At 45.2% G+C, this 12923-nt stretch overlaps 1 protein-coding gene across 2 annotated transcripts in view; it reads right to left on the bottom strand.

Moving 5' to 3' along the window:
- The window catches only part of LOC144791380 (glypican-5-like), a 1511072-nt gene that overhangs the window by 754717 nt on the left and 743432 nt on the right, over window positions 1-12923 (bottom strand). For both annotated transcript variants that reach the window (XM_078666067.1, XM_078666066.1), the window contains exon 4: window positions 517-656. In XM_078666067.1, the coding sequence (XP_078522193.1) occupies window positions 517-656 (140 nt within the window). The remainder of the gene's footprint in view (window positions 1-516; window positions 657-12923) is intronic.

Genomic DNA, 12923 nt, shown 5'->3' with positions numbered 1-12923 from the left:
AGGGAAGCCTCAGCCTGGTTGCTTCCTGTTCCTGCCCTGGAAGCGGGAGATGAGGACCAAGAGGCAGCGGCACTCAGGTAAGTGTTCAATTTCTTTTTTAATTCTCGCCTCCTACCCCCCCTTGCGATCCGCCCCACATTAGCAGTAAATAGCAGCCACCACTGAGTGCAGTTACTCTCTAATTTTTGCAAAAAGTTTCTGCAAGACGTTATCTAGAAAGAAAACTGATTATGTAGCATCATAGTAAGCACAACTGGCAGAAGACACTACTCCCATCATCCAGATATACTCAGTTCTTTTGCAAACATCTGCCAATCATCTAATTGATCTACAAGAAGGAGAGAAAATGTCATTACAATCTTTGGCAAGTATTTTACCTAAGAAAGAACGGAAAATACAAGTTGACACAATTATCCATATCATTTCAGACATTTGGCATCTCTTTCTACTGTTTCCAGTATAAACAAATCTAGAACAAAGAATGATGGGTATACTGCATTATTCATCACCGACTACCTTCTTTTTTTGTTGATTGTGGAGGAATAGGAATGCGCAGGTGCAAGCGACTCAGATGCAGCCTCCTCTTCCCTTTGCAACATTATATCTGGAGATGATTTTACAGCTCTCTCTTCGGGGTGCCCACATACTTTATCCACCTATAGCAAAGAAAGCACACAAGTTAAGAAATGTGCTATATCCATAACTCAGTAATAACATGAAACATGAGCCTGATATCAGAAATCAAGCCTGAGGGTGGAATTTTGAAAACAAATATTAGTAATAATTCACAGTCAACAATTGCAATAGTAATAATTCTTAAATTTGACGCTTTTATGTCAAGTCAAAATATATGTTTATTATGACCGTAGTCTTTAAACAATGCAATTAGAATAGCACAGAATGGAGTATGACTTATTATTTTTAAAACTTTGTCCATATGCGAGGTTCGTACACATCATTATCAAAAATACAAAGAATCAGTAAAATTTCCAGTTATCTTAAAACTTAACTTGTCTAGTAAAACCTATTCCTATTCTTATTACTCCGTACAGTTGCAATCTGCTAAAAACTCATACAGTACTACATGTTATTCTGTATCTCTCAGTGCCGTCCAAGACACCTTTAAAAATTTCCCTAGGGCAATTGCGATATCAATGTAGGGGATTTCTGTTAAGAGCCTGGCTGCCTGTGATCTTGTTTTTACATCATATTTTATGAAGACAGGACGCAACAAAAGTTTCCTAAGATCTAGGAGTGTAAAACAGTCTAACAAGATATGCAGCGGGTCTCCCTTTGTCCTCAAGTAACACTTGCAGTGACCTTCCTTATCTAACATTTTTGCATTCAGGTCTCTGTTTATTACCCATGGGTTGATCCCGATTCTAATTCTAAGGATCTCTTGCCTGTGTCCGCGGTTGGGCACTCTGTCGAGGTAGGGGAACCAATTCTCAAGGGACCACGCATTTAGCATATGTACCACTGATTTTTTCTTTCTTAAATAGCCTCTATCAAGCATTTTCGAGACTTCTTTCCCTCTTTGCTTCAATTCACCTTTGGTACTGGTGATTTGCAGTGAGCTCAGGTCCCAATCGAGCTCAAGAGTATTACAAATTCCCTTCACTTTATCCCTACTGGACTTCGCCCATTTTAGCTCGCTTTTCTGGATTTCTTTACGACACCAGTATGCCACTTTTTTTGTTTCCGGGTCTTCTAATCTCTTCCAGAATCTGATCACAGCCATCTGGGTTAATATCGCCCAGGACTTTGTACCTATTTCTGTTCTGATGGCTTGGATCATAGCAGATTTAGGAAGTGATAGGAGCCTTTTTATGCAGTTTCCCTCTATGACGTCCCAGGATCCCCTACCGCTCAAATAAAGGATCTCTGCGCCATAGAGAACTTGGGGGGGGATCATTGCCTCAAAAGCTCTGAGCATTGGCCGGTGTGACATCTCACCATATTCCCTATTGAACCTTTTAAGTCCGCAAATGGAGGAGAGAGCCTTTGCTTTTTGCGTTTCTAAATGGGTGCTCCAATTTAGTGTCCTATCGAACCAAATCCCCAAGTAACGGTACTCATTTACTGTCTCTAATTTAAGGTCCCCAATGTACCAGCTAAATCTACTTTGCTTTTTCCCGAAACATAGGGTTTTTGTTTTATCCAAATTAATGGTCAGAAATGTTTCCGCACAGTAGGTATTAAAAGCATTAAGCTTCCTTTGGAGGCCTCTCTCGGTCTGATCTATTATCACCAGATCGTCCGCATATAAAAGGCATGGGATTTTGTTTCCATCCATTTTTGGACTGGCACTGCCCTCCACCTCTAAATAGGCCGGGAGATCTGACAAGTAGATAGAAAAAAGCTGGGGGGCCAGCACACAGCCCTGTCTTAACCCATTAGCTATGGGTATTTTGGGAGTTAGGGAGCCCCTCGTATCTTTAATTACTTGCCCCCAGTTTTCCCTGTGTAGTTCTTTTATTATGGTCAAGAGATCTGTCGGGATTTTTAATCTCATTAGTGTCTCCCATAGGCAGGCCCGATCTACAGAATCAAAGGCTGCTTTGAAGTCGACGAAACAGCAGCATAGTTTGCCGTTCTGTTCCGTCGACTTCCTCGCCAACGCCCATAGTGCAAATCCGTGGTCTATTGTCGAGTGGCCTGCTCTGAATCCACCCTGTTCTATGGGGATTATTTGGCACTCTTCTACCCATGTATTCATTTGTTTTAAAACGATTTTAGAGAACACTTTCTCTCCAATATCTAGGAGGTTAATCAGCCGATAGTTACTTGGCTCCTCTTTGCTCCCTTTCTTATGTATCGGCCTGATTATGGCCCCCTTCCAGGTTGGAGGCATTGTGCCATATTTTAGCACTACCTGGAACATATTGGCCAGGAAACTTGCCCACCATGTAACCTCGGTCTTTAGAATTATTGCAGGCAGATTGTCTGGGCCTGCTGCCCTGCTTAGCTTGAGTTCTTTTATTGTGAGCTCTATTTGTTCTTCGTTAAATTTGGCCAGAAGATCTTCAGAAAAATCTTGCCATGATTTAGTCTCCATCTCCTGACTGGGAGTCCTTGCCCCGTACAATTCCCTTATGTATGTAACCCATGCTGCCTCACTCACCACACAGTTTAATTCGCCCTCTGAAATGCCAGATGCTGTCTTTACTAGTTGCCAGAATTTCCTTAGATTTTTATTCTCTATGGCTTCCAAAAGTTCTAACCAGCATTTTTCCTTATGTAGCCTTTTAGTAGTGAGTACCATTTGCTTGAATTCTTTTTTAAGTTTTACCAGGTGATCCTGTCTCTCTTGTGTAAAGGTCTTTTTTTGTTTCCTCTGTGTTGCTCTTATCTCCCTTTTCTTGTTTTGACATACTACTGAGAAGCCTTTACCATAATTTCTTTGTTTTACCCTATTTTGCTCTTCTCTTTTTAGTTTTATCTTGAGGCATTGAACCAGTTCTTCTAGTTTTAAGATGAACCATTCCAGTTTTTTATTTTCAAAATTGGCAGGTGCCATTATTATTTGCGTGGCCTTCACTTTTTCCAGATATTCCTCAGTTAGACGTGTCGTCACTCGTTTGGGGTACTCAACCACCTGGTTTATCACTGTTTCTCTCTGTAGTTTCCTACCCCCTGTTATTACTATATGGAGGAGTTTGTGATCGCTCATCACATTTTGAGTTAACTTGAAGGATCTTATCTGGTAAAAATTCCAGGCCTGCAGGAATATATAATCAATTGGGCAGTTCTGCTGCCCTTGAGTAAACGTTTTTCCTGCTGGGATATCTGATTCTATTCTTCCATTAACACAGTGAAAACCCCTGCCTCCTAAGATATGTGTTAATTCCTGGTCTTGTTTCGAGGTTTCCCCTACTGGGAACCTTGCCGGGTTTATACCGTATGCCTCTAGCTGTTCTATATTATAAAGATCTGCTTTTCTTGGGTTTAGTTTATGGTTGAAGTCCCCCAATATCACAATTGTATCTGCGGAGTATTTTTCTAAAATACTATCAACATCCTCCTTAAAAAACCTCCTTTCCCTTTCATACTCCTCCCCATTTTCCCACTGCATATATACATTCAATAAAATCATCATTTTGTATTTTAAATCCACCGTCAAGAGTTCAATTCTGCTTGATTGTACCCATTTACATTTTGTGTTCAACAGATTTATTTCCCTCATTACTCTCGTTGATACCAAGGTCATGAGGCCCCCAGAGGGCCTTCCACGATTTTTCTTTATGGCCGGCTGATGTATCTGGGCATAGCCGTCAAAAGTTGGGGTATCGTCGCATAACCAGGTCTCTTGCAAACAGGCAATGTCTACTTTGTTTATGGTTTCCTTTATGTATTCCCATTTTTGTTCATTTCCTAGCCCATTTACATTCCAAGACAAGAGACCTAGGTCGTGCGGACCCCCTTTATCCTATTCGACGTCACTCAGCTCTCCTTCCTCGTCTGTTGCCACTGTATTCCTTGCGATACTTTCCTCCACGTGGGTGCTGTTAAACGACCAGTTCCCCCATGAGGAATCATTACCTGTGTTTTCAATTACAATGTTCAGAGAGTTTCGATCGCTTTTTGTTTCTTTATATAGGAATACTTGTCTCTTCTGGAGCCCGGCATGTTGTTTTAAGAAATTATTATCTTTCACAGTTTTGATATCTCTCTCTGGGATGATCTTTAATCCTTGATGCGTTATCTCCTTTGTGGCATTCAGGATTGCCCTTTTTACCAAGGCTGAGTATAATGTGATTTTTGTTATTTCCTTTCCTTGCTTATTTTCTACAAAGCCAACCTGCTGCAGGTCTTTTGTGCCGATCCCCCTCAGACTAGCGCATTTTGAAAATGCCGTCAGCACCTGTGCCCTATTCGGGGGGTTAGTGTTTCTTCCAGACTTTCCTTTCCTCCCTGCTAGTAACAGGTCCAGGAATACCCATTTGTTGTCATCTCTCTCGTATGAGTTCATGTTTACTTCGTTCTGCTGAAGTCTGGTGAGTGTTCTTCCTTCTCTCCGGCTTTTGATTCTTATATTGGGTTCTTCATGTATCTGTGGTCTTATACACCTTTGATCAATGGCCGGATCATCCAAAAGCCTTACGCTTTGACTCGTCATACGGGTGGAGGGGAGAATCTCTTTTGCCTCCCTATGTGATTGTTTTTTCTTTGGTACTCTCACAGACTTAGGGGGCCTTGGAGTTTTTGCCGCCACCTGATCATGTCTTTGTGTCATAAATATTGGGGCTAAGGCATTTAATCCTGGAGCCACACTCCCCTTCCTTGATTCCTTCTCTTTTCTAGTTCCTGCTTGGTTCTTTTTCCTGGATTTTTCCTTCCTGTTCCTAGTCCCGAGTGTAACATACCCTCCTCGCCTTTTTATCAGCATGGGTCTTCTTGATATGTACACGTTGCTCACGGGTTCTTCTACCTCCTTTGCTACTTGTTCTGCAGATTTGGGCATCCTTCCGAGTAAAACCAAGCTTTCTTCTTCCGATACTGTCCTGTCACTGTCCTTGTTTGGTAGGACTGTGTCTGTTGGTATTACCCTACTTGGCAATTGGCACTTTATTTCTCCAAGTTCTTCTTCTATTTTCTTTAAGTGTTGTTTCTGTGCCTTCATTACTCCGTTGTTTGATAGGGTTACTTCCAAGATTCCTTGGAGCGCTCTCTGCATTAGCAAGATTAACTCCATCAGGGAGGATGTTGGGGTTTCCGAGAGCACCGAGTCCTGTGTGATATTTCTGCTTGGGTTTGCTGGATAGCTTGTCCTTAAGCACTCTTGTCGTATTGGGGATTTTTGTCGTAGTTGCTGTTGTAGTAGTTGGTCCGGAGCTCCTCCCCAGATGATGCTCTGGTTCTGGTCATCGTTTCCCCTGTGGCCGTCAGTCCCTACTGACATCAAAGAGAACATTTTCGGTGAAGAAGATAGGCGAGGGGCCGAGATTTGATGATTTTGACTCTGTAGTGTCAGGTTTGGGGATCTATGGATCACACCGCCTTCCTCGTTATCAGGGTTGGCTTCTTCCTGGGGATCTCCTTGGTTTGACCGACTCTGGTTATCATCTGGCAAGCCTAGTTTTTCCCCAATTTCTCTGCCAATTTCCACTATTTCTTCATCTAAGACAGACACTATTGCTGGGTTTAAAGTTCTATAGTGTTTACCTACGAATTCCTTTATAGATTTTAGTGCTGCTGTGTTCTCTTTCTGTTTGACGGTTGTTTGATTACCACCTTTTTTTCCCTTCTGGGCCGTCTTCGTCGCTCTTTTGACTTTCTTTTTCTTTCGTGCCCCTTTATTATTTCCCAGAGAAGAAGCAAGGCTTTCCAGGCTTTCGTTGAGGGATTTTGAGCCTTCCAATGATTTGCTCCTTCCATGTTCATCCGGTAATTTTTGGCCTCTTTTGGGTACCATTTCTAAGCAGCAACTAATATCCTAAGGTGGTACGCTTAAATCTTATTTTAATTTTTCCTTTTAGTAAAAAATAAAAGTTATTCACTTACCTCTGTTCTGCCTCGGTTGCCTTCCGCCTGCTGCCTTGTTGCCTTGCCCCGCTTAATTTTCTTGCCGAGAATAATTGTCTAAGGGTATTTTCTGATGTTAATTATACTTTTTTTTCATGGCCGGGGTCTAAAATCCACTCCCTTTATTGCCTGCTTCTGGCTCCTAGGCTTCGCAGTGGGCTGACTTTTGGACTGCCCCTTGGACACGGCTGGTCCAGCTTATTGTCCGCGATTTTCCCGGGAGGGGCCGCTTGGATGCTCCCGGTCCGCCGGGATCTCCCACAGAGGCCGCCTACTCACTGCTCACTGCCACCACGCACTCGGCGAGTCTCCCTGCTCGCGGCGGCTCCCGCACGGCTCCTGCTCCCGTACCCCTCGTCACACTCAGCTCCTCCCCGCCGGCCTCACAACAATCCGCGGCTGGGGAGGAGGTCTATTGCCGGTTATCCCTATGTCCGCCTGTGGCAGGGGTCCGCCAACACGGGCCGAACTATGTCTCCAGCGCCGATTCCCCGCGCTCCTTACTCCGCACCACCACACCGTGCTCCAGAGATTCGGCGGCCGGCGGTCGGCGGTCGGCGGTCGGCGATCCACAACCTCTGTGCTCTCTGCGCTTGGTCTGGAGGGGCGTGGTTAGGCACGGCACAACACGGCGCAACCGGTCAGAACAGAGCTCATCCTCAGTTTTATGGATTTCGCAAATACGAAGAAAGATTTTATGATGAGGATGATGATGGTGATAATTGACAACAGCATTAATAATAATAATAAGCAACTAAAAATTCTTATACATAAATATAACTCACAAAAGAGCCCCAAGTACTGACAGGTCAGCCTCGTCAACACTAAGTCTACCTACCAGCAATGGGTAGAGTTAAAATGTGAAAATAAATATGAGCTCTGCTACACATGCAAAGTAGCCAACTAGCCACCAACTGCAACAAAAGTATCCTCGGCTGAATCAACTCGACCCTTCAGCAATAGATGTAGCCAGAATCGAAAGAGGAGCTTTACCCTACCAATGTTAGGCAGTAGGCACCGGACTGTGCATCTTATTTCGAGTGCAGTGACCCAACCTCAGTCACAAAAGAGTCAACAGCAAAAAAACTAAACTCATCCACAGCTCATCAAATTGCAGAAGGCACAACTACTTCAACACAGCTCACCCCAAAGCCTCTCTAATCTCACAGCACACATCTAATCCCAAACCTGAAAGTTTCCAAACATATGACAAGACCCACTGTGAAAAAAATCTCAAGCACTAAATCAAAACCTCTGCTCCACTCAACACACTAAACAATTAGGCTCACCTGCCCTTCAGATGTTGCCTATACCACCTCAAATCATAGGCCATACAGCAACTGTCCCCTGCCACGGAAAATGTTCAAGCAAATAACTAGGGGAGAGGAGTTGGCCTAAAAGCTGGGCGGGCGACCTCCAATCTGGGGAACCGGGTTCGAGTCTTGGCAATGGCGCTGAACATCCTGTGATTCTGGGCAAATCACTTAATGTCTAACAAAAATTAATGTGTCCTCATGTAACGCAACTGGTGCTATGTAAAGTGCTCTGATGCCTGATACCTTCGGATCAAGTTCGTGCTCGATAAAACTCTATAAAAAAATAAAAAGTAGACTCCAAGAATGGTACACCTAAGACCAAAACTTTGAAAGCAATCTCTGCTACAGCCAATCCCGGTAGAGAAAAGACCACTCACCATGCGTTGATGCTGTTTTGTACCTTGCTGTCCAACCTGGTGTGCGTCCATCAGGGAAAAGCTTCCCATTGGCTTGCAGCAACCTCTGACTTGAAGAGCAAGGTATGACACCAATCACTTGTTGGTCAGAGAGTGAGAACGTGGAGTGGTAACCAGCTGCAAAGTAAGAGCGAAGCAGGAACCAAGCAGAGCAGGCAGAGTGGACACAAACCACTAGCTGGGAGCCAGAAGGTACACTGGCCTTTGCAGGCTGCGGCTGCATAACTGGCTTTCGGCAAATCAAATTCATTTTGCATTCATTCATAACTTTGCATATGAATTGTAGTGCCATGAAATCTACCAGCATAGATCTATTTTGGTGATTGTAATTGGGTCTTGTCAAGCACTGCCAATGAATGTGAATGAATAGTTCCTCAAAGAAAGGTCCAATACTACAAGAAAACTCATTCTACACACAGGCCGGATCACACCTATTACATTATATTTGTAGATGGATAGGTGGAAAGTGTCCCAACAGGCAGTTGACATCTCTAGTTTCTCAACATTTGACCCCACCCCGAGGTATACATCTCTGCACTTGGACTTCTGACACATTAAAACACTTTGAAATCTGATTACATGCAGTCTTGCATCCTTTCTTCTGAGCTTAGCTTTGGTCTGTTTGCAATGAGGGGTTGCAGAATCAGTGACATGCCCTGGGGGGGTAGAGCATGGCAAGGCCAGTAGCTTTGCTGTGTAATAACTCATTCTTGGCACTAATATTTTTAGTTTTGGAAGATGGGACAGAAGCATGGAGAAACCTTTCGAGTGCGGGAGTTTGGAGCACAGCCCTAAGTGGTCTTAGCCGTAGTCATAGGTCCCACAGTTCCATTGTCCATGGGAGCTGGTCAGAGTGGTAAAAGCAATTCTTGCTCACTGTGCTATAACTGGGGGCTGGTGGGCTCTCTGACTTTCCCCAGTCACTGCCAAGGAAGGAAAAAAAATTGGAAAACCTCCCTCACAAAGGCCTGCCACTTCTGGGAGCACTGTATATAGTCATACGTCTCTGCAAAGCATGGGTACAGGCCAACACATCTGGACATTTATGAGTATTTTGTGGCTTATACATGCTGCTTCAGTCCAGCACTTAGGGTATTGTGAAGTAAGTTTATAGCAGCAACATCTTCACTGAGTTTCACAACAATGAACAAACTCAGTTCTTTAATTCCATGCCAAGCAAAGAGCAATTCTGCCGACAGCCCCTTCATGGACTCTCAGGCCACCTTGTCCACTGCTCTGAAGAGTCCTGAATCATTATACGATAAATATGCAAACACAAGGTCATCTGGAGAGTCCTAAAACTAAGGGGCAGATTTATGTTAACTGGCGCATCCCCAGGGATGCGCCAGTTAATGTGCGCCACAGTGCGCCACAGCTCCGCCACCCATGGTGCGGCGCATTTACAATGTGGCGCACCATGGTGCAAGGCAGGGAAGATGCGTGACGCATCTTCCGGCGTACGGGCGGCGCATTGCTGGAGTCATGTCGCAAGTGCAACATGACTCCTGCAATGCACAGGGGCCACCCCTACATTGCATAGTGTATCACCCTTACGCCTGCTTCAAGCAGGCGTAAGGAATTGACGTAGAAAGTGACTGAGTGAAATCTTATAGATTTCACTCAGCCACTTTTAGGAGGCGTTCCTGCGCAGGAACGCCACCCCCCCCCCCCCCCCGCGCAGGAACACCTCCTTATGGCGCAGGGCTTTACAACGTGACGCATCTCCTAGACGTTGTAAATAGGGCGCATTGTTTGCGCCGCCGTTGCGTCACATAAAGTGACGCAATTGCGGCGCTAAGAGGCACAAGGGCCTCATAAATCTGCCCCCTCATGTTTCTTCTCTTTCTAATGATATCTCATTGTTTTTATGTTTTGGGGGATTCAAATATGTTTATGATGTTCTAGACAGACAAAAGGATACATGCCCACCTTGGAAATGTAAAGCATTTCTGGTAGTCTGGTAGCTCCCAAATCCCAGGCATACCCAAAATTGGAGCCGCGGATCCTTATAAAGTGCCATTTGGGACCTAAACTCCGCAATGGCTACTGAAGCCCACGGAATAGTCCATCACACTTTGCACAGGGGAGCATCGTTGGGTGTCATAGCGCACAACCATTGGGGATAGGGGTGTGAGTCTGCAGAGCACATGGGTTGAGCTAAATGCCTGAAACAGATTTTATCCCGTTGAAATTGGTGTCTCAACTGTGAGGTTTGAGATGAGCACACCATTTTCAAGATGTGGTTTCCAGCACTATTGTAGCAGTAAAGTGGATCTCCAAGATTTGAAAGTATAATGCTGCTATATATTAAACCAGTAAAGTGGGGACTATCTAGAAGATGTGAAAATCTAATTCATCTATATATTCAACCACCTCTACATGCTGAGGTATATTTTCTCTTTAGCATATCTCCCAGTGTAAAAGTTATGTGCTCTGTTTTGTATCAACTCCTAAAAAAATTTAGTGCTGTGTCGCCTTTTATCTATTAATGCCAACTGGTTGGGAACTTTGTTTTGTTTTTTAGAAAAATGTATACAGATAAACTTTTCATATCAGTACAATTTTGAAGGGAAAGCAAAGAATGTTGAGGAGGCACCAAAAAAGAACATAATAGTAACTTTCTACTAGTTGTTTACTTACCATTTCAGGGAGGTTAAAATCTACCTGCTTTGCTGTAGCCATGAAATAAACACTGATTAAAGAGATTAACCCCATAACATGTAATTTTGAAACTTGTGTATGAAAATGGGTCTTACAGTTAGATTACTATACGCCTCCTTGTCATCAATGGCACCATGTTACAACCAATCACTTTCACTGAACATTTCAAAGTACTCTGGCAGTTATTGTCCTGATTCCCCTCCATTAAACATTGGACCACTGTTAGAAACGGGACCCCCCCCCCCGGCCGGCCAAGGCTCACGCCAAAGTCAGTCAGGGATCGCCATTTCTAAGTCAGGGCAAGGGAGTCACACACCAAGATAAACCCTGCTCACCCTCTAGGTAACGTGACGCGAGCAGCAAGGCTAATCTCGGAGGCGATGTGTAAAGCGTTTGCGCGCGCACCCCAGCGACAACACCCTAGGCCCACCACAAAGGAAACTTCACACAAGGTTATATCAAAAATAGCCTTTGTATTATAATAATAAAAACACATTAGATAACACACACACTTTACAATGTGCCAACAGGCACGGGCAAGATTTACAAGGGATTATGTACAGGACAGGGCCACCTGGACCACTGTCAGGGGTATGCACTTTTTAGAAATAATGCTTATAGGTATAACACTTAGCACATAAACATATAATGAATGTAGCACACAAAATAGTTACATGTAGCATACAACCAGTAACTACTGGTAAAGGGTCAATACCTCCTACGCCACCCTAAACACTGTAGGGAAATCACGCAGGGAACTAGGACCTTATCATCAGGACCTATGGAAGGAAAACCTATCACCTAAGCAAGTCACATTTAACAAAGGGAAGGAAACCTAAAATAATCACCTAGGCAAGTAACATTTAGCAAAGGCAATAACACATCAACATTCCTCTAAGCAGGTCACTTTTAGCACAGGGAAATAAACCATAAACAATTACCTAAGTAGGTCACTTTTAGCAAAGGTAAAACAAACATTCCTCTAAGCAGGTCACTTTTAGCAAAGGGGAATAAAACATAAAGAATCACCTAAGCAGGTCACTTTTAGCAAAGGTAATAACATAGACAATTGCACATGAAACATTAAAACACATTCAGAGGTGCAGGACAAGTACAATTGCAATGGCGCCAAACTCACGAGTCACCACCTGTGACTGTCCCTGTGTCCCAATGTCAGGGCCTAAACGTAGCAGCTGCCCACAAAGTGCTGGGGAGCTGAATCATCAATAATGGGCCAACGCTGGAGCCTCGCAGGCTCTGGCCAAAAGACTGTCCCCTGAGCCCCTCTGGGCTCTAAACAAATGGACTGCCCCTGTGCCTCTCTGGGCTTCTCAACACTGGGGCGCCTTGAGCCTCTCGGGGCTCTTTGCCAACAATTGCTGCCTTGTAGGAGCCTCGCAGGCTCAAGTAATGGCTGGGCCCTTTGGAGCCTCGCTGGGCTCTAGAATTAAGATTTGCCCCTTAGAGCCTCCGTGGCTCTGTGAACAAAGGTGGCGCCGTCAGCCTCTCTGGTTGGAGTCCCACTCGGGGGACTCTAAAGACACCAATGCCCCCAGGTAATGCCGGCAACGTAGGAGCCCCGCTCGGGGGCTCGGACAACAGGCTCTACACACCAGAGAGGGGGGGGCGGGGGCACCGACAATGTGCCCCGACGGCCCCCCTTTTCTGGCAAAACTGCTTCACTCACCCGCTCTGCGAGGCTGCCGGTCACTTCCCTGCTCCCGGGACACAGGAGAGCTCCCGCACCTCGGGGCTCTCCTTCTCAGTCGGGGACCGGCTTCCTCCTTCCTCTGTGTGCAGCGCGGGGCTCTCCTTCCGGCACCGGAGCCCCGCCTGCCTCTGCAGCCGCCCGGCTCCTCTCGCAGCACTTCCTGGGACCGGAGCGCAGGGTAGGCTCCTGTCGACTTCCGGCTGTCCCACCTGTTCCGCCTCACTTCCGGTTCGGGGCCGCCAATGGCAGCGCGGCCCTGATGGTGTGGAGGCGGGACTTCCGGGTCGCCGTAGG

Source organism: Lissotriton helveticus, chromosome 11 (genome assembly GCF_964261635.1).
Source record: "Lissotriton helveticus chromosome 11, aLisHel1.1, whole genome shotgun sequence".
Taxonomy (NCBI): domain Eukaryota; kingdom Metazoa; phylum Chordata; class Amphibia; order Caudata; family Salamandridae; genus Lissotriton; species Lissotriton helveticus.
Note: the sequence above shows the minus strand (reverse complement) of the source record. Positions and strands in the feature narration are given on the sequence as shown.